Here is a 22921-nt window from a genome sequence, read left to right as displayed (position 1 = left end):
TTTTCATTTTTGTCATTTTTGTCATTTTTGTATTTTTTTTAAATTTTAGTAATTTTGTCATTTTTGTAATTATTGTAATTTTTGTCATTTTTGTCAGTTTTGTCATTTTTGTCATTTTTGTCTTTTTTGTCTTTTCTGCCATTTTGTCATTTTTGTCATTTTTGTCATTTTTGTCATTTTTGTCATTTTTGTCATTTTTGTCATTTTTGTCATTTTTGTCATTTTTGTCATTTTTGTCATTTTTGTCATTTTTGTCATTTTTGTCATTTTTGTAATTTTTGTCATTTTTGTCATTTTGTCATTTTTGTCATTTTTGTCATTTTTGTCATTTTTGTCATTTTTGTCATTTTTGTCATTTTTGTCATTTTTGTCATTTTTGTCATTTTTGTAATTTTTGTCATTTTTTGTCATTTTTGTCGCTTTGTCATTTTTGTCATTTTTGTCATTTTTGTCATTTTTTTCATTTTTGTCATTTTTGTCATTTTTGTATTTTTTTTAAATTTTAGTAATTTTGTCATTTTTGTCATTTTTGTAATTATTGTAATTTTTGTCATTTTTGTCAGTTTTGTCATTTTTGTCATTTTTGTCTTTTTTGTCTTTTCTGCCATTTTGTCATTTTTGTCATTTTTGTCATTTTTGTCATTTTTTTCATTTTTGTCATTTTTGTCATTTTTGTCATTTTTGTCATTTTTGTCATTTTTGTCATTTTTGTCATTTTTGTCATTTTTGTCATTTTTGTCATTTTTGTCATTTTTGTCATTTTTGTCATTGTATCATATTGTCATTTTTGTCATTTTATCATATTGTCATTTTTGTCATATTTTTTTGTCATTGTTGTATTTATTGCCTTTTGTCTTTATTTCATTTGGGGTTTCTTTTGTGATTTGGGTTTTTTTTTTGCCATTTGTGGCATGTTGGTCATTTTACAATTTTGTTTTTAAATCTCTTTAAAGTCATTTTTATTGTGTTATTTTTTTTTATTTTTATAATTTTTGTTCACTTTTCTCATTATTATTAGTGACGCATTTTTGTCACTTTTCACATTCAAAATTTGAATTTTGAATCCCATCTAGGTCTAACTTTTGAATATGAACTCTTTATTCGGATTCTGATTTTTGAAACTGAACTGACAATTGATGAACAGAAATCTGAATTCTTGTGTTGAATATCGAGATAATATTTTAAAATTGAAAATCTAATCCAGCGATTTGTCATAGAAAACCCTTATTCGTCTATGAAAAACGTGATATAACCATGTCACATCTTTCCTAGTACAGCGTGTGAGTCACATTTAATTGGTTAACGTTCACTGATTCACTTACAGCTACTGCAGCAACACCCCATTGTTTCCGCGTCCTACTAGATCCGGGGCAACTAGACTTCACCAATCCAAATCGACCGGAAACGAACGATTCTCGATCTCAGCTCTCAAGTTCCCACTTGAATCAGGTAATCCACAAATCACTGGAGTCAGCAATCGATCGTCGTCCGTCACGCGCAACGTCAGTCACCACTCGATAGGTATCGTATCGTAGTACAGACTACATTTAAAACCAGTCCATGGTAAACGCGAGCTTCGATTCTGTTCACACCACAATTGCATTCGTTGGCAGCTCACTAAATGACTGACTGACTGATATGCTGAACACATGAAACGGGTGTGCAAATCCGGCTACGGCCTGCGGCTACAAGAATCTTGGCGGGTTGGCCTGTTTCACTTTTATTTTATCATCCACTGTGTGGGGAACATGCATATCTTCATTATCGATGCTGATAAGGGCCGAGCCGCATTTATGATTGATTCTGGGTTCGGATTTATTTGTGTAAAGTGGAAAGATTAAGCAGCACTACCAGCACATGTATTTTAGAGATTTTTATCAAAAGTGAAAAAAGAAACTCTTTACTACAAAAGTTGATATAGGTACGATAATTTTAAATTTAGAGTAAAAATGAGTGAAATTTCTGACGACAAATAAAAAACTGTTTATTTTTTTACATTTAAACAATTTATAAAATTCTATAAACGTTAAATCAAACTGTACCCTTTGTTTTAAGAAACTGCTCATATTTTTTCACCGCACCGTTGTACATTTTGCCACCTACTTTGAAAACTTTGTCAGTATCCTTCATAAGAATGTCTTTCTTCATAGGTTCGATAACGGCGCCAATTTTAGTGACAACCCTAGGCTCAACCAAAGTAGAATGAGCCGTCTCCGGTACGAAAGTTCTGCCCAGTGGTGCCCTGAGGGATGCTTCGTAATCCTTCACCGTCACAAATGGGAACGGAAGCTCGTTGACCAAATGTTCTCCAAGCTTTTTATTAACGGCATCTTCATTGATGATTACTCGACCCTTATTATCATCTCTCCGAGGAAGTACCGGAGGAGCTTTGAACATTTTCCTACGTGGATGAGGGGTTTTCCGCTGCCTAATTCCGGAACCACCCCATGAGCCCCAACCCGGTAATTTAAGGTCTACTTCTTTCGGTTTATTGCGTTCCCGTTCGTCTTCTTTTTCCTTTTCGAAGTCGGCAACGATGTCTTCATCTGCGAAGGCCTCGGCAATTGTAAGTCTCCGACTATGTTCGGGATCTTCGTCATCCGAAAGATCACCTCCGGTGGTCATATCAGGCAAGGCATTCAGTAAATGTTTCGGTTTCATCTGAACAAACTGATTCGGGTCGATGGCAGTTTCTTTAGGTTGCTGGTTTTTCTCAAACGGAACATCTATTGGAACACTAGGAATGTTCAGTTTATTCGCATTCTGATCACCACCGCCCTCATCCAGTTCCACATCTGCATCGGCCATCGAGGCTTTCTTCTTGAAATCCAACCCATTCGACGTTTCCTTCTTTTTATCTTTGCCAGCTTTCTTTTTCTTTTTCTTAACGGGTTCTGCTTCGCGTCTGATTTTGGAAAGCTTTTGCTTGACCTGTTCCTGCAGCCGATCTTCGGCATCGTCGAACATCTCCTCCAAGTAAAGTTCCTTAGATTTTGACGATGCTTTACGTTTCTTTTTACCGACGATTGAAGCTTTCTTTTTCGCGGTTACTGGGCCGCTATTTGAATCGTCTGCGTCTTCCTCCTGCCAAGAGGTAGTGGAAATCGCTTTGGTTTTTCGAATCTGAAAGATTTTAAGAAATCGATTAGTGATATGGATTGTGCCTAGAATGTACAAAAATCTGTTAAAGATCATTAAAAGCAGTAATCAGGGGATGCAAATTAAAATATTCCAAACTCATGCATTCCGAAAACTTCTATTTCTTTCACGGCAAAGCTTAAGTTTTAGTAGGCAAAAGTAACCTTACCTTCTTTTTGAAAACCTCCAACTGTTCGTCCTCTTCTGATCCTTCTTCTGATTCCTCACCATTTTCATCTTCCACATCATTCTCCCCATCGCTCTCGTCCCCATTTGATTGAGCCAACTTCTCACGTTCCTTCGTTACTTGATTCCGCTGTTCCCAGTACTTCCGATAACCACTGGAATACTCCAGATTAGCTTCCTCTTCATGCTTTCCCGGTTTCTGAACCCACGGATTACCATCGACTGTCTGCTCCTCTAATTCCATTCCCTCCTCACCGGCTTCGGATGACTCTTCGTCATCTTCCAAGGATCCAACTCGTTTGGCCATCAACTCCCGACCAATAGAAAGCTGTTCGGATAGCTCCTTGCGTACATCCATATCGTACATGGCTCTGATCTGCATGTTCTTTGCCCAAGCACCGGTATTTTTATGACGCAAAGTGGCCCTTTCCTGGAATCTTTGCTTTTCTATCAGTTCCAACTGTTTCAAAGCCGCTTCCGGATCGGTTTTCTGGAGCTCCTCAAACTGTTTAATCTGGGCACGTATTTTCTCCCGCTTTATAAGCTTGTGAAACTTCTTACTTTTTATTTTATTTTTCCTTCTGCCTTGGCGATTTGATACGATTCACGAATCTTCTGTTTAGCAGCTTCCTTGCGCTTTTCACGCATTTCTTCCAGAGTTAAAGTGTACTTGTCCTCTTCTGCCTCGTCACCAGAGTCCTCCTGTTGATACTTCTTATCTAGCTCTTCCATAGCCTTCATTAGGTCGGATTTAACCCGATATTGGGACAACTTCCGGGCACTTCATTGGCCAAACCGACACGACTGTACTGCAGTGGAAAAACTGTCTGCGGAGCTACCTCGCTGGCCGTAATGATGGGTTCCCATTTGTCCAACTTTTTCTGTGCATTGCCGTAGAGCGTTTCCCGTTGAATACGATCGGCTACTGGTTTTTCCAGCGGTTTCCTTAAGATTTTTTGCTTCTTGGTGACTTGACGTAGCTCTTTTTCTGAGAATAAAAACCCAATATTATTTCAGATTCAAGAATATCTATTATCAGAAACTTTTTATCATCAAAAACAGATTCAAACTCAAGTCTACTCAATGAGTTTTGAGATCCAAGTTCTGAAATCTGAATTTTAAAAATTAACAAATCTAGCATTCCTTACCTACTTCCGTGTGCCGGTTAGTCTTCTTCAAAATTCCCAACAAATCGTCCAACTTGACGGCACCCGTTGTTCCCTTCGGCTGTTGGTCTTCATCCTGCTCCGTCCCAAACGAGCTTTTCACCAGGCTAAATTCGGTACGTTTAATAGCCGGCTCGGTTCTAACTGCTTTACCAACGTGTTGCGACCGGACGGTGCTGAAAATTCCGTCCAACAGCTTCCGGTGCGCTGCGGAATCCTCGGGCTCATCACTCTCGGACATCACCGGAGAATCCCGCTCGGCAACCATCGTTTTGTTGCGGATTTCAAATAATAAAAAGGGTCCCAATCAATGCGGCAAATATTGTGCGCTGCCGCCCAACACGTGCAACTTATGAATGAAGTTTTTGTTTACGTTTTGTTGACAGTTTGTTTCAGTTCTGTTATTCGTTCTCTCTTGATTCTCTCGCGAGCGGTTTACTCTCAATTTTAACGGTATCAACAAGTGATGCCACAAACATTGAATTTGATTTTTGATTAAGAATAGAAAAATTTAAAATTGAAAAATTCGTCTTAAAATTGGATCATTTTATTCAAAGTTTTACTCTATTAAACGTTTAAAGCATTCTTGTGTTTGATTTAAAAACACAATCTGTTATTTTGCAGTTTTGTATAAGCAAAAAGGCCTATAATCTTTTGATAATAGGTCAGACTAACGAGCCTATATGTTTACTATAGTCTCTTTATAGGTCAGACATTTCAACAGAGCACTTTTGGCATCCCTGTTTTAAACCCATTATGAAGATTATGAAATTTTACTTGTTTGACCCTTGTGGCGTTTTCAATATTCTTTCAATGAATTACAAACATTAAATTAATGAGGGGCTGTCCACATACCACGTGGACAACTTAGGGGGGAGGGGGGGGAGGGGGGTATGGAAATGTCCACGCTTGTCCACGGAGAGGGGGGTGGGGGTTCGGGTCATGTGCACGTGGACATACTTACTTTCAAAATATTTTTTCAAGATGAATAAATATTGAGATGTTTAAATATATCTGATTAAATCATCGACCAGTAAGCAGGTATCAAATTTTGTTTCACTAGAATGAACATTCTTAAAATTGTTTGTAAGTCTTTGAGAGAGTTTCACCAAACGTAGCATGTCTCATCTAACTGAACAATAGCTTTCTTGATTTTGATTAGTTCCGGGAAAATTTTTATCATGAACGATTACAAATCTTTTCAAAAAGTGCTCGTTTTTCTGTCGAAAAGTGAAAAAATGCTGCAAAAATGTTGCAGCGAATTTATATTTTCCTGACCTAGGTTTAAATCAAAATCTTAAAATCGCAAAGCTTTCCAGTAAGTTTAAATAATAAGTAGCCCACATGCAAGTCAATAAATATGATAATTTAGAAATTTAAAAATTTTAAAATTATTTTATATCAGGATATTCTCATTGTTTTTTTTTTTTAATCATTTCAATAACAAAAAGGAAAATACTGATGTTTTTTAAATGTCAAATTATAGGTTTTTGAAAAAAAAAACTATTTCAAATCTGTCCACGTGGACATCCGGGGAGGGGGGTAGGGATTTGCCAAATGTCCACGCTTGTCCACGGAGAGGGGGGAGGGGGTCAAAAATCTCATTTTTCTGTCCACGTGGTATCTGAACGGCCCCTGATTAGATTACAACATTAAATCTTCTATTAATTCCGTAAAATTAACAAGTTTGGGTCGTTACACGCAGAAAAATCCATAGATATATCAATAAAATTACGCTTCTACTCGACCATGAATATGATTGTTTGGTTCTGACCCGAAAATTCGATCAGGCCAACCAGAAAATAATCCGTTGCCACGAAATGGATTATGGCTGCAGCCAGGACGAATGATTTCGTGGTCGGAAATTCGAGGCTTACTGGGGGAAGTTATGGCCACGGCCCTGGAAAAAAATAAAAGTATTCGGTAAAATCATGACAACACGCAGAGATTTTGATTTTGAAACAAAACAAAACTGACTTTGATTCAAAAAAATTCATTTTTTCGATTCAATCTCCTGTTTTATTTGAATCAATGAATTATGGTTTTGTTTCAAATAAATAATTTTTGAAAGAAAGAATTAATTTTTCGAAACGAATAATTTTGAACTTGGAATTGGAATAAATAGAAAATGGTTCAATGAATAAATGCTTTTAAATCTAAATAAAATTACCTTGTGGCAAAACAAAGCAACTTTGAATCAAAAGAACTGTTTTTTGTTTCAAAGTATCAATATTTTGAATCAAGGATTTTTCAAAAGAAAAATTCTTTGAAACAAACGAAAATGCATTTGAAACAAAAAAAAATATTTATCCCAAAATCAAAGGAAATTTTCCTTTGTTTTCGCTGCACTTTCCTTTGAAATAAAAAATCTTTTCGCTGCGTGAATGATATCAATATTGGAAAAATATTAAAACTTACTTTGATTGAATTGAGGTTCCTTCCGCTGTTTTTTCCTGCACCTTCCGGATTGGTCCCCCGGGAATGAATGTTTATCCGCTGCAGGATATTTTCTAAGTGGATGTCAATATCTGATAACAATTTAAACTATTTGAGAAAAGAAAAACTTTTAATATATACAGGCAGAAATATGAGATAAACGTATCTGGGAAGTACTGGATAAGTCGCCTAGTACGACATGGACCAGTATCCCAGTGGCAGTGGCAGTTCTTTAGGTCGCTGCCACACAGCCTTTGTAAGATGTTCGCTCAGAGTTGAAAAAAAGGAATCTCTTCGAGGAAACATCAAATTTCATTGAGATCCTGTATGTGTTTGTGTTCGTTTAAAAAAATTTATTACCAATTCAATACGAAGAAACATAAAAACTGTTGAATTTCTAAAGTAGGTACAAGAAAAGAATTGTTTATGAGTTTAATAGCATGAATCTTTGCAGAATTCCACCAATGAGTTCGTATTTGTTTTCTTCCCTCGAGCGCAACAAAGCAACTCTTCACGTTCCGGTTGATGCGATTGACTTCAATACGTTTACAGTAAATCGAGAAACAATCGAGTCTGCGGCAAGGAAACTTAAAACGTCGTTTGCTCCTGGGCCCGATGGAATTCCTTCTGTTGTTTACTGTCGTTGCATCGGAGCTGTGTCATTGCCCCTAGCTCAAATCTTCAACCAGTCGTTTCAGCAACGTAAATTTCCTGACATGTGGAAATGTTTCCGGTCTTTAACAATGGCGAACGTCGTAACGTGAAACAATATCGTGGCATTACCAGTTTGTCAGCAGGATCAAAATTATTTGAAATAATTGTAAGTGATGCCCTTTTACGCGCCTCATCGCAGTATATAGCCATCGAACAGCACGGGTTCATGCCAGGCAGATCGGTTTCTTCGAATCTTTTGGAATACATATCTTTTTGTTTGAACCAATTGGAAAAGAAAAAACAAGTTGACGCGGTATACACCGACATCAAAGCTGCATTCGACACAATTGATCATGGAATTCTTCTAGCTAAGCTGGCCAAGCTTGGAATCCATAACAACATGACTGTCTGGCTGAACTCATTTCTTACTGAGCGATGCATAAGAATAAGGCTTGGCAATAGCATATCTTTTCCCTTCACGAATCAATCTGGCGTTCCTCAAGGAAGTAACTTGGGACCTCTATTGTTTGCGCTATTTTTTAATGATCTAATTCTCAGCTTAGACGACGGAACCAAAATTGGATACGCTGATGATTTAAAAATATTTGTTCCCGTTGAAACTACTGCTGATTGCGTTCGTCTTCAAGTGCTGTTGCATCGTTTCGGAGATTGGTGTAAACTAAACAAACTGTCCGTTAGTGTTTCGAAATGCACTGTCATAACATTCCATCGAGGTAAAACGCCACTCCTTTACGATTATAACATCGGCAACCAGATTTTGAACCGGGTTTCTGAGGTAAATGACCTTGGAGTAATACTTGATTCGCAACTCACGTTTAACAGTCAACGCTCTGCAGTCATCAACAAAGCTAATCGTCAACTCGGATTCATCACCAAAGTGGCACGTGATTTCACAAATCCTCTATGCTTGAAGTCACTGTACTGTGCCCTCGTCAGGTCAGTGATTGAACATGCTTCCATTGTCTGGGCCCCTTACCAGTTAAGTTGGATTCTGCGAATAGAGTGTTCAGAAGCGGTTAATCAGATTCGCTTTGAGGCACCTGCCCTGGCGCCATCCCGAAGATCTTCCTGCTTATCCAGACCGATGTCAGCTCTTGGGTCTCGATACTCTCGTATGCCGCCGAAAGACCCGCATATATCGCAAAAATAATGAACGGAGAAGTGCAATCGCCTAAGCTGCTAAGTTTGATAAGCTTCAGTACCCCATCGAGAAATCTACGATCTAATTCGTTACTCGCAAGTCAAAATCACCGAACTTCGTACGGCTTCAATGAGCCATTAAGTGCAATGATGCGTTTGTTCCGGGATACTGAACATCTATACCAGTTTGGAGAACCTTTTAGTCGTTTTGTTCGTCGTATACGCCAATCCAGAATTTTTAATTCAATTTGACCGTGTTTTTACTATTCATTTAAACTTTCATGTTCGATGAATTAATAAAAAATAATAAAATAATATTTAACACTAAACGTACCGGAGGCGGTCAAATGACGGTTTTTGAACTTTAAACGATGATTACGCCTTATATAATTGTTTTTTCGCAAATTTAACGACAGGACTTTTTTTGTTTTTGAAATGCAAGTATTTTTGCGTTTTTAAATTTTTTTTAAGTGTTACGGTTTTCGAATAACGTATGTGGTATACCTATTCATACCGCGAGCGGTCAAATGACGGCAAACACCGTTTTCGCTAAAACTCCCTTGTTTCTCAACCCATTTCTTCCAAATTTATAGTTTTGAAAAGCTTATAATTCGACTCAAATATGTTTCTCAGACAATATTCAGCTACAATCAATAACTTTAAAGTTATTTACAGTACAAGAAAAATTTTATGAAAAAACATGCTTCAGGAAAAAGGTTGTAAATCAGTTATTAAGTGCTCGAAAAAAATTTCACTTAGTGCCTGAGAAAGCTGAAGTTAGAAGCTATATGTTGCACATATGGAAATTTTTTTAAAAAATTTTCTAAGATCATGGCCACAAAAAATGTAAAAAAGTTGTGTAAAACCCGTATTTTTCAATCAATCAACCGCCAAAGCTGTTCCTGTTACAGTAGAAAATTTTGAAAAAGTGAATTGAAAAGTAGACGTAATTTGTCACATTTTGGCATCTTTAGATTTTTAAAATACGAAGTACATAAGTTATGACGACTTTTCAAAGGTAGCCGTTTTTCAAACTTTTTATGAATCTGGATTTTCTAAGACAATTCCTACACCTAAGCTCAGCTTTGCACTGGATTTTGAGTTCGTTAGCGTAATGTTTATGCAATAAAACTATATGCAAAAGAAAGCAAATTTCATACCGGTTCTAGTGGTGTCACTGCATTGGCGGTGCAAAAATATGATAAATAAAACAGTGAACTAGTTTCTGAATTTTGAGAAGTCAGCACAAATTCTTGCTTGGCAGACGGGCGCAGTGGGTGGTAATATCTCAAAGCTATTTTGCACACGAAGACGGGAGAAAGGAAACGAAAAAATAAACGAGCATCCCGAGCAGACTTTGATGCCTAAATCGATAGCAAACATCAACCAAAATGAGCTATCAATGCCAACATGATAGCATAATTTAGTATCGCATTTTTCACGATGCCAAAATTAGGTTTCATTAAAGTATCAAAATGCTAAAATTTGAAGGCAAACTAATACCTAAATGAGGTATTAATAACAAAATGATAGCACTATTAGGTGCAGATTTTATTGCGAAAGCTAAATAAGGTATCGTTTTGGTTTCATATATTTTCTTATATATGAAAAGTGAGATCAAAATGATAGCACGATTTGGTATTGAGTTTTTTGCGACGAAAAATCAATTTCAATAAGGTGCTTGAATTTTAATCGAACTTAAAATAATCAACGAATCCAGTCATGGGTGCATTATTTATTATTAAATTATCATTCACAGCAAAACCATGCGTCATTAAGGTATCATCATTTTATATTATTAATTTTTGTTCGGCGTATACTGAATACAAACTAAGATTAAAAATGAATCTAAAAGTTATCATAAACAAAAACAGCTATAATTATGTTTAATAGAATACCAAACTGAGACCAAAACTATGTTTAAAAAGTATAAGGTAACAAAATTTGTCGTCTGGAAAAAATAAGCTAGCTTCGTTTATGTTCTAAATTGTTAAAATTATTTTTCCCAGCAGCAAACTGACAGCTTTATTTGTTGGGTTTTAAAAGATAATAAAAAACTTTAACTCTCTACTGTTACAAAACCACGCATGCTTCCTAAGTTTTTTCTAAGATAATTTAGCTTAATGCAGTATCGTGAATATTAAGAAATTCAGTTTTAAAACTTCAAAATATTTATTTTATGGATAATTTACTTATTTAGTGATAGATTTAATTATTTCCAAAAATAAATTCTCAATTCTTTTCCCAAATCATTTTTTTTTCCTGTTGGGGAGAGAGTCCACTGCGACCATTAAGTTGATCTATTGTGGTATTACCCCGCGTTATTAATTTTACTTTGCTATGCTACTTGACACCCCTGCACTATCGGTTGAAGTTGCAGTTGTTTACCGGTAGCACTACGAGCACACACATAACTAGGTTGAATCTCCAAGTGCAATCTAAGTTCCCTTGAAAAGATCCATCCACATGCAAGTGCTGCATCATTGAGGCGTACAATTCCAAGGTATACACGGCTAGCATCTCACTAATGCTAAAACCGCCAACCTTCATCATACTATGTGTGCCAGGTTATGTCACGACCGGGATTCGATCTCATGAACGTTGGCTTAGAAGACAAGTATGCTATCCTCTAGGCCACGATCTGCTGGCAAATCATGCAGTAGAGGGTTAATTTTCGTTAAATATAAAGTATAACCAAAATGACAGCATAACAACAAAATATTTAATTGAAAAAGAGATTTTGGCTACGTGACATTGCTGAAGAAATGTACCTCTCGGGGTAAAATTGTCATTCCTATCCTCCACAGAATAAGCTCTTAAAACTAATTCGTAGCCATAAAAATAATAATTTAAAAATTCTATTTTTTTCTATCTAGAAAAGTAGAAAAAAAACAAGACTTCAAATAAGTCAATCTAATGGCATAAAGTGATTCAGAATAAGTTTTCTAACCATAATAAGTCATAATTTAAGCACTAATCATTTTCGTTGCAAAAGTATGTGACATCGAAATGATATAATAATTTGGCATTTTTAATAACACCAATAAAAATCAAAAACATTATAAACATTTTCAGCTCCGAATTGATTTTATAATTCTGTCACAGCAAATAAAAACCTAATTGAAGCGAAACAAACATAATGAATAGTTATTTACAAGTTGCAAGAAGAATATTTTTCAGCACAAGTCGTGCATTTATTAATCTATGACTTTAAATAAATGGGTTTGACTAAAAGTAAATTAAAAATCATTTATATAGCAGATACTCTGCAAATAAAATGAGCATGACATTTACCGTAGTTTGGAAGATCGAAAAAAAAACGTGGCGCCTTGAATTTTCCATTGCACACCTTAATTTTCAAGTATTTGCAACTGTGTGATTTAACACAGTGTATTGCCGCAACGCGAAATGTAATAATCAAAACAGAAACACAATATACTTTTTTTTCCTTTGCTGTGTGTCGCTCTTCCTGCCAACAGCTGTTCGGCTGTTCGTTCGGTACGTTCTGGAAAAATGGAGCAATTTGCGCTACAAATAGAACTCAGAAATCCATCGGAGTGTAAACCTCACGTTTTAATAGTTGATTGCCAAATACTGCAATAGTATACAAGACGGATTGTCTCCAATTTCAAACTTGTGTTGAGTTCTCAAGAGAGAGCAAAAGCGGTGTGATTGCAGTGGACAGAAAAACTGCTACCGGGAGGAGTTACGGAAAAGGTAATAATTTCATTTGTAAAAAATGTTATGTGGAAGTTCCTTCTACTTTTATCATTCCAGGAAAAAACCATATGCCCTGCAATGTACTCACTAACGTCCGGATGCAGACATGATCGATGGTTGTCATCACCAAACTATGCTGGTGCGACTTCGAACCGCCCCTCTCCGTTGAGTGCATTATGGACATACCGAAACCCGGAAGCTACCCTTAGCTCCAGATAGTGTTCCTGCGAAGCTTCAGGGTAAATTTGGAAAATGCAACATTCGGAGTTTCAGCAGCGGAAGAACTGTTTAAGAACACGCTGTGAAAAGTGCCAGGAAGTGTTGCGGAACCTGTTCAACAATGCACCGGAATTTACCGGATTTTATGCAAATCTCTGTGGACTAGTGGCAATTTATTCAGAGATAGCCACCAACAGCACTGGAACTGGAATCGAATTTAATCAAGGGGTATGGTCACTTTGTGTAGTAGAGATAGATTAATCAGTTTCTCACTTAGCTAATGAACTGAACCAGAACATTTTCCTACGAAATTCCAAGAGTTTGACGAGCTGGATGCGCAGGTAAGAATGACTATTTACTATTATTCACCTAAAATCATATTGATTTCAATCTTATTGACTATCGATATTTCTTCTTTTACAGTTGCATATTTGTAAGAAAAGACCGTTAATCTATTAGAATGGATGGGTTCCTTTGGAGTTGACGTCAACGTAACAACGAATTGAGCTAAGAATCTCTCTTGTGGCAGTAGCGGACGAAACCTCGGATGAATATCCGAGAAATAGATCTATCATAGAGAAAGTCTTCGGATAGAGAATGTGTGATCGCAGCCGCAACATAAACAATGATAGCCACCTTAAGAAGAAAGTCTATGGGCAACACATGTAAGTTAAACTTTTTTTATTTGATTTTTTATTGAGTGTGCGTGCTACACACAGGCGATTTTACAAATGGTTTATGTTGAAACATCGTTGTTCAAATAGACACATTATGCCAATTATAAGAGAAATAACCTTAAAAAGAAATTAAGCATGAGGAAGTACGTAGTATATTTGGGGTAGCTTTCACAACACTCAACTCAAGTACTAGAACCTGAATGTAATACTCGGGTTGATGTTGACACTTCACGCCTGTGAACAACATGCCCATTAAAAAACCTAACTGGTATCTGCAATACAGTACTTCAGATTGTTCAAGCAATAACTTGAATATTTGTAATAAAATTAAAACTCCAATCATTATTTAAAAAATTTTAAAGTAAAAGTTCCTTTTTTAATCGTGATTTTTTTATTTGTTTTTATTTATTTGTTCAACTTTGTACTGCTACCTCTTACAACCTCAAGCCTGTATTCTGTAAGCTCAGTTTTGTTTGGTCCATTACTTTCAAAAGCTAATTTTAAGCGCCTTTGAGTATACTATTTTTTTTAATCTCTGAGCATTGATTGTACGCTTATCTTTATCAGAATTTTGCTCCCCGAAATCTTTGATAATTGAATCAAAATGCTGGCGTTAAGCTTTAAGAAAAAGTGTACTGAATTAATTCAAAATTTCAATGTACCTAAATTCTTAGTCTTAATTCTAAATTTCTTTACTTTACATTATTGTGTGTGAACAAATCAATGTCCATATGGCAGCATTTTTATATTGCATGTTAACCCATTTCATCGAACTATCCAACAGTCATCGGATTACCCAATCGGTCTTAGCATCTGTGGTCTAATGATGTTAAGTCTGTATTATTCAGTGACTTTTACGCAGTTTCATTATTCAATTTACATTCCATATGAAACCAGTTTAAAACAGATTTTTCAGCGTTGTAAAATTCTCATAGGTTTTAACATAATCGTGGAAAAAATTGGTTTCAATGGCTTTTGCAAATTTAAAAGATTCAAAAAATATGAAGGGTCGATCTGAAAGAGATTTGGTTTTTTTTAACAGTTTCTTTATTTGAAACGGCTCATACCTTTGAGTTTTAAGGAGCCAAACTCGTGTTTGCTTATACAATTGATTGAGAGAGATTTTGTTTAATATGTATTTATATAAAGCTTATACACAAAGCTTTTTTACGCTTCTATACGGTGATACACAGCCTTACAAGAGGTTTTTATTTCAAATTAAAACGCTTATGAAATTATACCTTTTATGGATTTCATCACTTTTAGATGCTGAACTGAAGGTTTGAAAATCGCCTTAATTTATGCAACCATAAGTGCAGTAGATATTAATAACACATTGCGATGTTTTTTCCTGGAGTTTCGTTTGAAAAGACTATATTCATATATTACTCATTGTATACCCTGAGTGTATACAATACAACTTTCTTTTTGTTGGAGTAAATTATTCGATGGTTTACAGTTCTTTTGCTATCATGCCTTTTAAGCGAAATTCGGTATAATTTTTTAGAGTAATGGTGGTACAATGCAAAAATTTTGCTCTCGTTTGCTCTATACGGATAGCACAGTTATGCCAAATTTTGGTTTCAGAGAATGTATTTTGATACCTTGTTAAGCTATCCTTTATGAACGAAATTTTAAAAGCATGACGATGCCACATTTTGGCATTAAATGATACCTTAAAGTGCTTTCATTATGCCCTCAAAACTCATTTCAAAACGTTGGCTCAACAAGGCATCATTAAGGTTTCAGTGAAACCTACACTTGGTATAATCGAGGTATCCGTATATGAAAAGTGAGACCCAAATTTTGGCATTGTACCACCTTTATTCGGGCAAAATGATACCTCGTTTTACTTTCAAGGCATGATAGCAAAATTAGGTGTAATTTTGCCATAAAAGTCTGCTCGGGATTCGCTTAAATTTTCTGGTTTTACTTTCAGAAATATATTTATTATATTTTTGTAAAGCATTGCACCGCCAATGCAGTTACATCACTAGAACCGGCATGAAATTTGCTTTCTTTTGCATATAGTTTTATTGCCTAAACTATACGTTAACGTACTCAAAATCCAGTGCAAAGCTGAATTTAGGTGTAGGGATTGTCTCAGAAAATCCAGATTCATAAAAAGTTCGCAAAACAACTACCTTTGAAAAGCCGTCAAAAATTATGTATTTAGTATTTTAAAAATCTAAAGATTCCAAAATGTGACAAATTACGTCTACTTTTCAATTCACTTTTTCAAAATTTTCTACTGTAACAGGAACAGCTTTGGCGGTTGATTGATTGAAAAGTACGGGTTTTACACAACTTTTTTACATTTTTTGTGGCCATGATCTTAGAAAATTTTTTAAAAAAATTTCCATATGTGCAACATATAGCTTCTAACTTCAGCTTTCTCAGGCACTAAGTGAAATTTTTTTCGAGCACTTTATAACTGATTTACAACCTTTGTCCTGAAGCATGTTTTTTCATAAAATTTTTCTTGTACTGTAAATAACTTTAAAGTTATTGATTGTAGCTGAAAATTGTCTGAGAAACATATTTGAGTCGAATAATAAGCTTTTCAAAACTATAAATTTGGTAAAAATCGATTGAGAAACAAGGGAGTTTTAGCGAAAACGGTGTTTGCCGTCATTTGACCGCTCGCGGTATGAATAGGTATATACAAAATGTCGGTATGTTTAGTGTTAATAATATTTAAAATTCTATGGAGAATTTACTCATCGTTAGTTATGTTTGCTATTTAGTTTATCGGCCTTATCGGCAAAAAGTTAGATCCTATTTAGTAAGAACATTTCAAGATTATAAAATTTTATAGACGGATAAAAAGTTAGAAGAAATTGAAGATGGTGAAAATGAGCGAGTAGAATTTTATTTAGAAACATTATCATTACAAATGTTTGTTCAGCACGGGCCAACTACTATAAAGTGGTAGATACAGATAGAGTTGAATCTACCACCACATATTAGTAAGCCAAGCGTGGTTCGCCCCACAAGCGGAAACTTGCAGTGCGAACGAACGAAAAGATGGTGTGTGATCGCTCAGATAAGCTCCCTCTAGTTCGGAAACGGATCTATCGATGGATTGGTTTCTTAGTTTATTATCATCGCGTTTCGAAACACTAATAAAACAGGACATCTCTGTTTACCGATAAGGCCGATAAACAAAATGAAATATATATTTAAAAGTTTTTTTTTGTCGATATAAATTTTAATTCACCATCAGAGTTCAGAAAGCATACTCATAATAATAACTCTGTTTAAAAATTTAAAAAATTGATCCTCAAAGCTGAAAGTTCAGTATTGGTACCTTATCAAAAAAGTTAGCATGTCTACAATCGAGATTTAGCTAAAAAAGCTGCAGAATAATATTAGTTTTGTAAATGTCGTATGAACCACTTGACATGTATCGAAAAAATCGCTTTTAAAGTTTCGGATCACATTCCTAATTCTCATTTTCCATTTTATAAATTTTATTAGTCAAATTTGTTTGAAAATCTGAAATTCAAATTTAAACTAACGCAGGACAACACAGTTCTTATTTTCATCTGGCACAAGCGACAATCGACAAGTTTGATTCCATATGCTCCTCCTCAAATCTGGATTAATGCGGAAGACATTCTCGAATCTCTAGAAGAAAAAAAAATACTACTGCTACAATCATATTTTTAGATGAAAGTCCTTAATCACTGTAAAGTGTCTTCCTAAATGAGCTGATTTTTCAGTCCAGCATCAGAGCATGTTTTAACTATCAGTTACGGATTCCATTTTTTGCTGTTTATAATCAGTTTTTCTTTTTTCGGGCCTTGCTATTCCTCTGCTTTAGGTCATGCCTTATCGTAGACCCATTAATAGATCCCTGGTTCATAAATCACGGAGCATCAGTAATAAAAGCATATTGGAAAATATATTAAACGAGATTCTATCACATTCTATCGCAAAGGATGAGTAAGCATGTTAAACCTTTTCACTTTGTAAGATTGTCCGTTTTTAATAAAATAAAAAAAAAGTTATATTTTTCTTCACTATTTTCACTATTTGACAAGGGTGGTAGAGAGCTAACTTTATAACACTTTAAGAAATACTAAAATAACAAATTTATGTATGTTATGTATGAAGTCACAAACAAATTTTTAAGATTTGTGCACACTTTTGACAAAAAGATTTGAAACTTTCAACATTGAGACTCGTAAAATATTTTTGTTTTTGGAGTATATTTAAAATTTTGATTCTATTTAAGCCCAGCTTTAAAATACAAATTTTTTGCAAATTTTGTCGAATTATTAAATGTCCAATCGAATCTTTACCATAAAAAATTGATCAATGTTGGTTAACGTACCTCCACTCTAAGTAACGAATTCACGTTGAAGAAAAAAACATATCAGTGAAAAAGTGCTGACCCGTAACAGAACCGGGCAAAGATTTTTTTTTTTTGGTAGCTTTCTGGGTGTTAATAATGATCCATTAAAGCATGTTAGTAGCTTACAACTCAAACAATGAGCAATATTAACTGATTAAATTTTGGTTTTCTGCCGGGATCATCTCGTTATTATTCGTATAGTTAAGTGTAATTGCTCATTAACCTTGTTCTCAGAGAGAATTTTATGGACCGAACAGGCACTTTAATCTTAATGGCTCATTTTAGCTCGTATCAATTAACTTTATTGAGTGGGCATATGATAAGCTGACATGTACTAATCTCAAATTTTCTTGACGCTAAAGCAAGAATTTTGACAATAACCTTTGGCTGAAATTCGACACACTATTAACCGTATTTCTTGTGCCGTATTCCGAAAAAATGTAGGTCATATTCTCATGACAGGTAACGATGTGGATAATTTCAAATATCCAATTTTTTTAAACGGTTTTTAACCGGCTGATAAAATCAGTTTCTTGAAGGCTCCTGACCTTGATTTCGAACCAAAGCCGTCGTCATCTTTTTATAGCCCATGCATGATCATCTGAACCGTTATCAATTTTCATCACCATTAAGATGATGACGAACTGATCGAGCAAAACATTTCAATAACTATAAATATCAAATAAATCATAAACGAAACACGCGGCAGTACCAAACATATTCCAATTGAGAGAATTACCTACAACTAACAACATACAGACAGAACCTGTTGCATTTCATCGCTCCTCGATTTTCCATATTCAAACCAAACCGTTGTTTTTTAGAGATAACATTTTCATTAAAATCGGGATGAGGCTCGGTTCGTTCGCTCAGTTCTAGGGGTGGATTGAAACAATACACAACCAACAAGTGGAAGGATCGTTTTGTTAACAAGTTTCGTGTAAAAAGTTTTCCTTAAAAAGTGGTACCATTGATTGTCACGTTGATTGAACGAACTGCACCATGCGTATTATTGTGGAAGAGGTCAGTTTTGTGAGATTGAGCACATTTCTTGATGTGTGATTTTGAAACAGTTAACGGAAATGTGACTCATAGAAAAACCTGAAATGAAAGAAAAACTTAAGATCATCGACGACAAGCAGAAATAAATTGGAAACGATTTTGGAAAAAAACAGTAGAAAGGTCGATCTCTAAAAGAGTGTTTTGAAAAAAAGTTTTTCATATATTTTAAATTAAAAAAAAATATCTTAAAAAGTTTGAATCACAAAATTTAAAAAAAAGAATCGTGACAACGAGGGCATTTTTTCTCAAAATTTTCTTATTTTTTCTAATTTCTTAAAAGCACCCCAATCTGTTGGATGTTTCGGAGTTACTAAGGCCGGAGAAAAAGTTCGCCGACAAAGAGGTGTCTCAGTTCCGAGATTACAGTATCGACGAGAATGACCCGTTAAAGGAACGTGTTCGGCGAACCTACAAACTGATGCATACTCACCAGACGGTGGATTTCGTTAAAGGTAAGACGATTCTGTAATTTGATTTTTTTTAGATTGAAAATGTGACTCTTAAGAGCTCAATCGGAATATAATTTAAAAAAAAAACATATAATTCTTTGCATTGAATCTATTTATTTCGTCTTCAAACTGTTCCGATGTCTTATTTTATTTATTTCAAGTTTTACTGCTCAGCATTTTGGTTAGAAATCAATTCGATGCAGGGATCAACATATTTTCAAATATGATCTGAGTTATGGGTTAAATTTCAAAAGTTTTCGTTCTAAAGTTGATAAAAATTATATCTAGGTTTTTAAAAAATATATATTTAATAGATTTTGAAATTATTATATTTTTATTCCAAACTTGTGATCTTTTTTTAAATTTAATTTATCGTTTTTAACTGTAAGTAGATTTCAAATGCCAATTTTGAACTATAAATTAAGGGCAAAGTTCAGTGCATCCCAGTGCAAATTTGAATTTAGGTGTTAGGAAATCTGAGAAATAGTAAATTGACAAAAAGTAAAAAAAAAACAGCAACCTTCGAAATATGTTCAAACATTCTGAAAATTATATTTTGGAATCTAAAGTTGCAAAAATGTGTCAAATCCTGTCTACTTTCCAATCTACTTTCAAAAGTTTTCAACCTTAAGTGAAACACTTTTAGCGGTTCATTTGTTGAAAAGTATTGTTTTTACACCACTTTTCTACATTTTTGTGGTCACAATCTAAAAAAAAAACAAAAAAATATATCCTTGTGCGCAACATGTAGCTTCTGACTTCAGCTTGAACTGTATCGAAAAGTCATTAGCAACTGTTAAAACTAGTTTACTCAAAATGGGTGAATTTTTTTTCTGTGTGCATACAAGCAAAAGTTTGTTTACATGCTTAAAAAGTGTTGTGCAATCAATTTATTCAGATTATTTTTTCGCTATGGTTCGTATTGATCTTGAAACTAGAAAGAAAATTCTGCACACTTGGTGCACGGAAAAGGGTGTTGCCTACAACCAAATCGCAAAACGGTTCCAAGTACACCACACAAGCGTGAAAAATATCATCGACAAATATGGCAACGAGTCGTCCTTGAAGGATCTGCCTAGATCCGGAAGAAAACCTGGGTCCAAACAGACCCAGCTGGATGCTAAACTAGTCACCCATATCAAACGTAACCGATCGGTATCAACGCGTGATATGGCTAAAAAGTTCAAAACCAGCATTGGAATGATTCAGAGAATCAAGGCCAGGAACTCCTTGAAGACGTACAAGAAGCGGAAGGTAACTAAGAAATCAGTAGAGCAACAATCTCGAGCAAAAACAAGGACACATAAACTTTACGAACGGATTCTGGGCAACGGCAACAGGTGCATCTTAATGGACGACGGAACCTAAGTCAAACAGAATCACGACGTCACGACGGAAGTTTTTTTTCGAAAACTCGGGGCTCAAAGACTGCCAAATTGTACATCAATTGGAGTGTACGGTAGTACGATATTCGAGTTTATTATTCACCGAATTTCGGAAATATCTTACAACCTTATCTGGTAACAATAAAGGCGATATCATTTTTCTTTACGGAATTGAACCGATTCAAATAGACGGCGTTTGTCCTAATAAAAAAATTGTTCAGGATGAGAAATAGGGGAAAAATCACAACAAATTTAACGAGATTTTGAACGCGTTTTTACCGAATCTCGGGAATATTTAATATGGTTTATAAGATTCATGATAGTTAAAATGAATAAAATTGTAGAAATCGGATGCATTAGATTGGAGAAATACTTTAAAAAACATGTTTGTTACAAATTTCAGGGGTCAGCAACTGGATTTTATCAAAACAGACATATTAGTTGCCTTTAATCAGAAATCAACCGAAGAAAGGGAAAGGAGGAGCCGTTCCAGAGTGCACTCATCCGATCTAATTATTTTGTTTACAAACAACAATGTGGCAAGTTTGATTTATGACGCCCAGATCGACCCTCGTTGATTAACGGTTGATTGATTAGAAAACGTGCTAACCGAAAGATAACCGGAGATTATAAAGGGCAGAAAAACACCCATGCAGAGATAGAATTGATCCTCTACTTATCAATATTGTCCATGGTGTGCAAATGCGTCGCAAACCTTGTCTAATCCACGACGTATCAAGATCACAGGTTGATCTGTTTGTAAACAACCGGTTAGTCAACGCACGTCAATTATGAAAATTTTGTTAATCGATCTACACGTTATAGAACACGTGAACCTTTACGATCTGCTTCTATAAACATTAATTTCTGAGGAAGACAATTCAACGACTGTTTTAGGTAGCTCATTTAAATGGAAAAAATATGTCTAAAATTAAAACATCTAAGTACCTACGCTATTTTAAGATTAATAAAGTGATAAGAGGACGAAAATTGACATTTTAATACGTGTAAAAAAATCATCTGCCTCCCGGCAGGATTTGAACCCAAGATGTGGGTTCACGTGGCATCACTTAAAAAAAATTCATCATTTTCTTTTTAATCCCCCAAAGGTCGCCACGAAGACTGGCTCAAATTCGACCATTTCCGGGCAACGATTCGGGAAGCACTGGAGAAGCTCAATGATCTGGTCGATGAATCCGACCCGGATCTGGACCTACCCAACATCATTCATGCGTTCCAGACTGCCGAACGAGCTCGGGAGGAATACCCGGAGTGGGACTGGCTGCACTTGACCGGCCTTATCCATGATCTGGGCAAGGTGATGGCCTTCTACGGGGAGCCACAGTGGGCCGTGGTCGGAGATACCTTCCCGGTCGGGTGCGACTGGGGTCAGAGTATCGTCTATCGGGAGGAAAGTTTCGTGGACAATGTCGACGGCAAGAATTCCAAATACAAGTGAGTTTGTTCACATTCAGAGATGTTTTCTCGAAGTTTTGGTGACACTCTTTTTTTCTTCCATTCACTTAGCACCAAATACGGAAAGTACCAACCCAACTGCGGTCTGGAGCGGTTAACAATGTCCTGGGGTCACGACGAATACCTGTACCGGGTGTTGGTGCACAACAAGAGTACTCTGCCGCCTCAGGCTCTGAACATGATCCGGTACCATTCGTTCTACCCATGGCATTCGGGTGGAGACTACGCTCATCTGACCACGGACAAGGACGAGGAAACCAAACGATGGGTCTTGCTTTTTAAGTTAGTATTGATTATATGAAGTTCGCGGAAAAGGGAACATTTCACTAATAATTTTTCGCTCTCGTTGCAGTCGTTACGATTTGTATACCAAATGTACGAAGATACCGGACTTGGAGGCGCTGTGGCCGTATTACCAGAGCTTGATCGACAAATACATTCCTGGAGAGATTGAATGGTGAGGGCACGAAACGGGACCAGATATATGTTTTAATATTTATACTAGAATAAAGCAATTTTTGTTTGAAATAGACAATTGATTGCATTGATAAGCTGATACTATCACCAATGGCAGGCAGGCATACCTCAATATATCAGGGCTGGTAGCGAGTCACTTTTTAGTGACTTGGTCACTTTTTTTGGGTCAGTCACTAAAAAGTCACTTTTTTCATCATTTGGTCACTAAAGTCACTATTTTCCGAAAAATGGTCACTTTTATCACCAAAAGTCACTTTTTTCACCGCAAATAAACCAATGAAAGAGTAATTTGAATTGCGCGTGTTAATATTGAAATGAGGCGAAAATTGATTAGAAAATCCGCATTTAATACCCC

The 22921-nt window shown here is 35.6% G+C and overlaps 2 protein-coding genes and 1 long non-coding RNA gene across 3 annotated transcripts in view; 2 read left to right on the top strand and 1 right to left on the bottom strand.

Moving 5' to 3' along the window:
• Window positions 1-4828, bottom strand: part of LOC129758727 (U3 small nucleolar RNA-associated protein 14 homolog C-like) — a 138447-nt gene extending 133619 nt beyond the window's left edge. Inside the window, 5 exon segments of the mRNA XM_055756331.1 lie at window positions 1323-3123; window positions 3308-3909; window positions 3912-4104; window positions 4107-4312; window positions 4473-4828. Coding sequence (XP_055612306.1) covers window positions 2032-3123; window positions 3308-3909; window positions 3912-4104; window positions 4107-4312; window positions 4473-4758 — 2379 coding nt within the window. The 5' untranslated portion in view covers window positions 4759-4828 and the 3' untranslated portion in view covers window positions 1323-2031.
• The window catches only part of LOC129758735 (uncharacterized), a 265463-nt gene that overhangs the window by 70245 nt on the left and 172297 nt on the right, over window positions 1-22921 (top strand). The window lies entirely within an intron of this gene.
• LOC129758734 (inositol oxygenase-like) lies at window positions 18521-22593 on the top strand. The gene is made up of 5 exons (XM_055756338.1): window positions 18521-18740; window positions 19060-19231; window positions 21723-22068; window positions 22141-22371; window positions 22442-22593. Exons 1-5 carry the CDS (start codon window positions 18720-18722, stop codon window positions 22548-22550), a joined length of 879 nt encoding a protein of 292 aa, XP_055612313.1. The 5' UTR covers window positions 18521-18719; the 3' UTR covers window positions 22551-22593.

Source organism: Uranotaenia lowii, chromosome 3 (genome assembly GCF_029784155.1).
Source record: "Uranotaenia lowii strain MFRU-FL chromosome 3, ASM2978415v1, whole genome shotgun sequence".
NCBI classification, from domain to species: Eukaryota; Metazoa; Arthropoda; class Insecta; order Diptera; family Culicidae; genus Uranotaenia; species Uranotaenia lowii.
The sequence above is the reverse complement of the archived record's forward strand: the minus strand, read 5'-3'. Positions and strand labels throughout refer to the sequence as shown.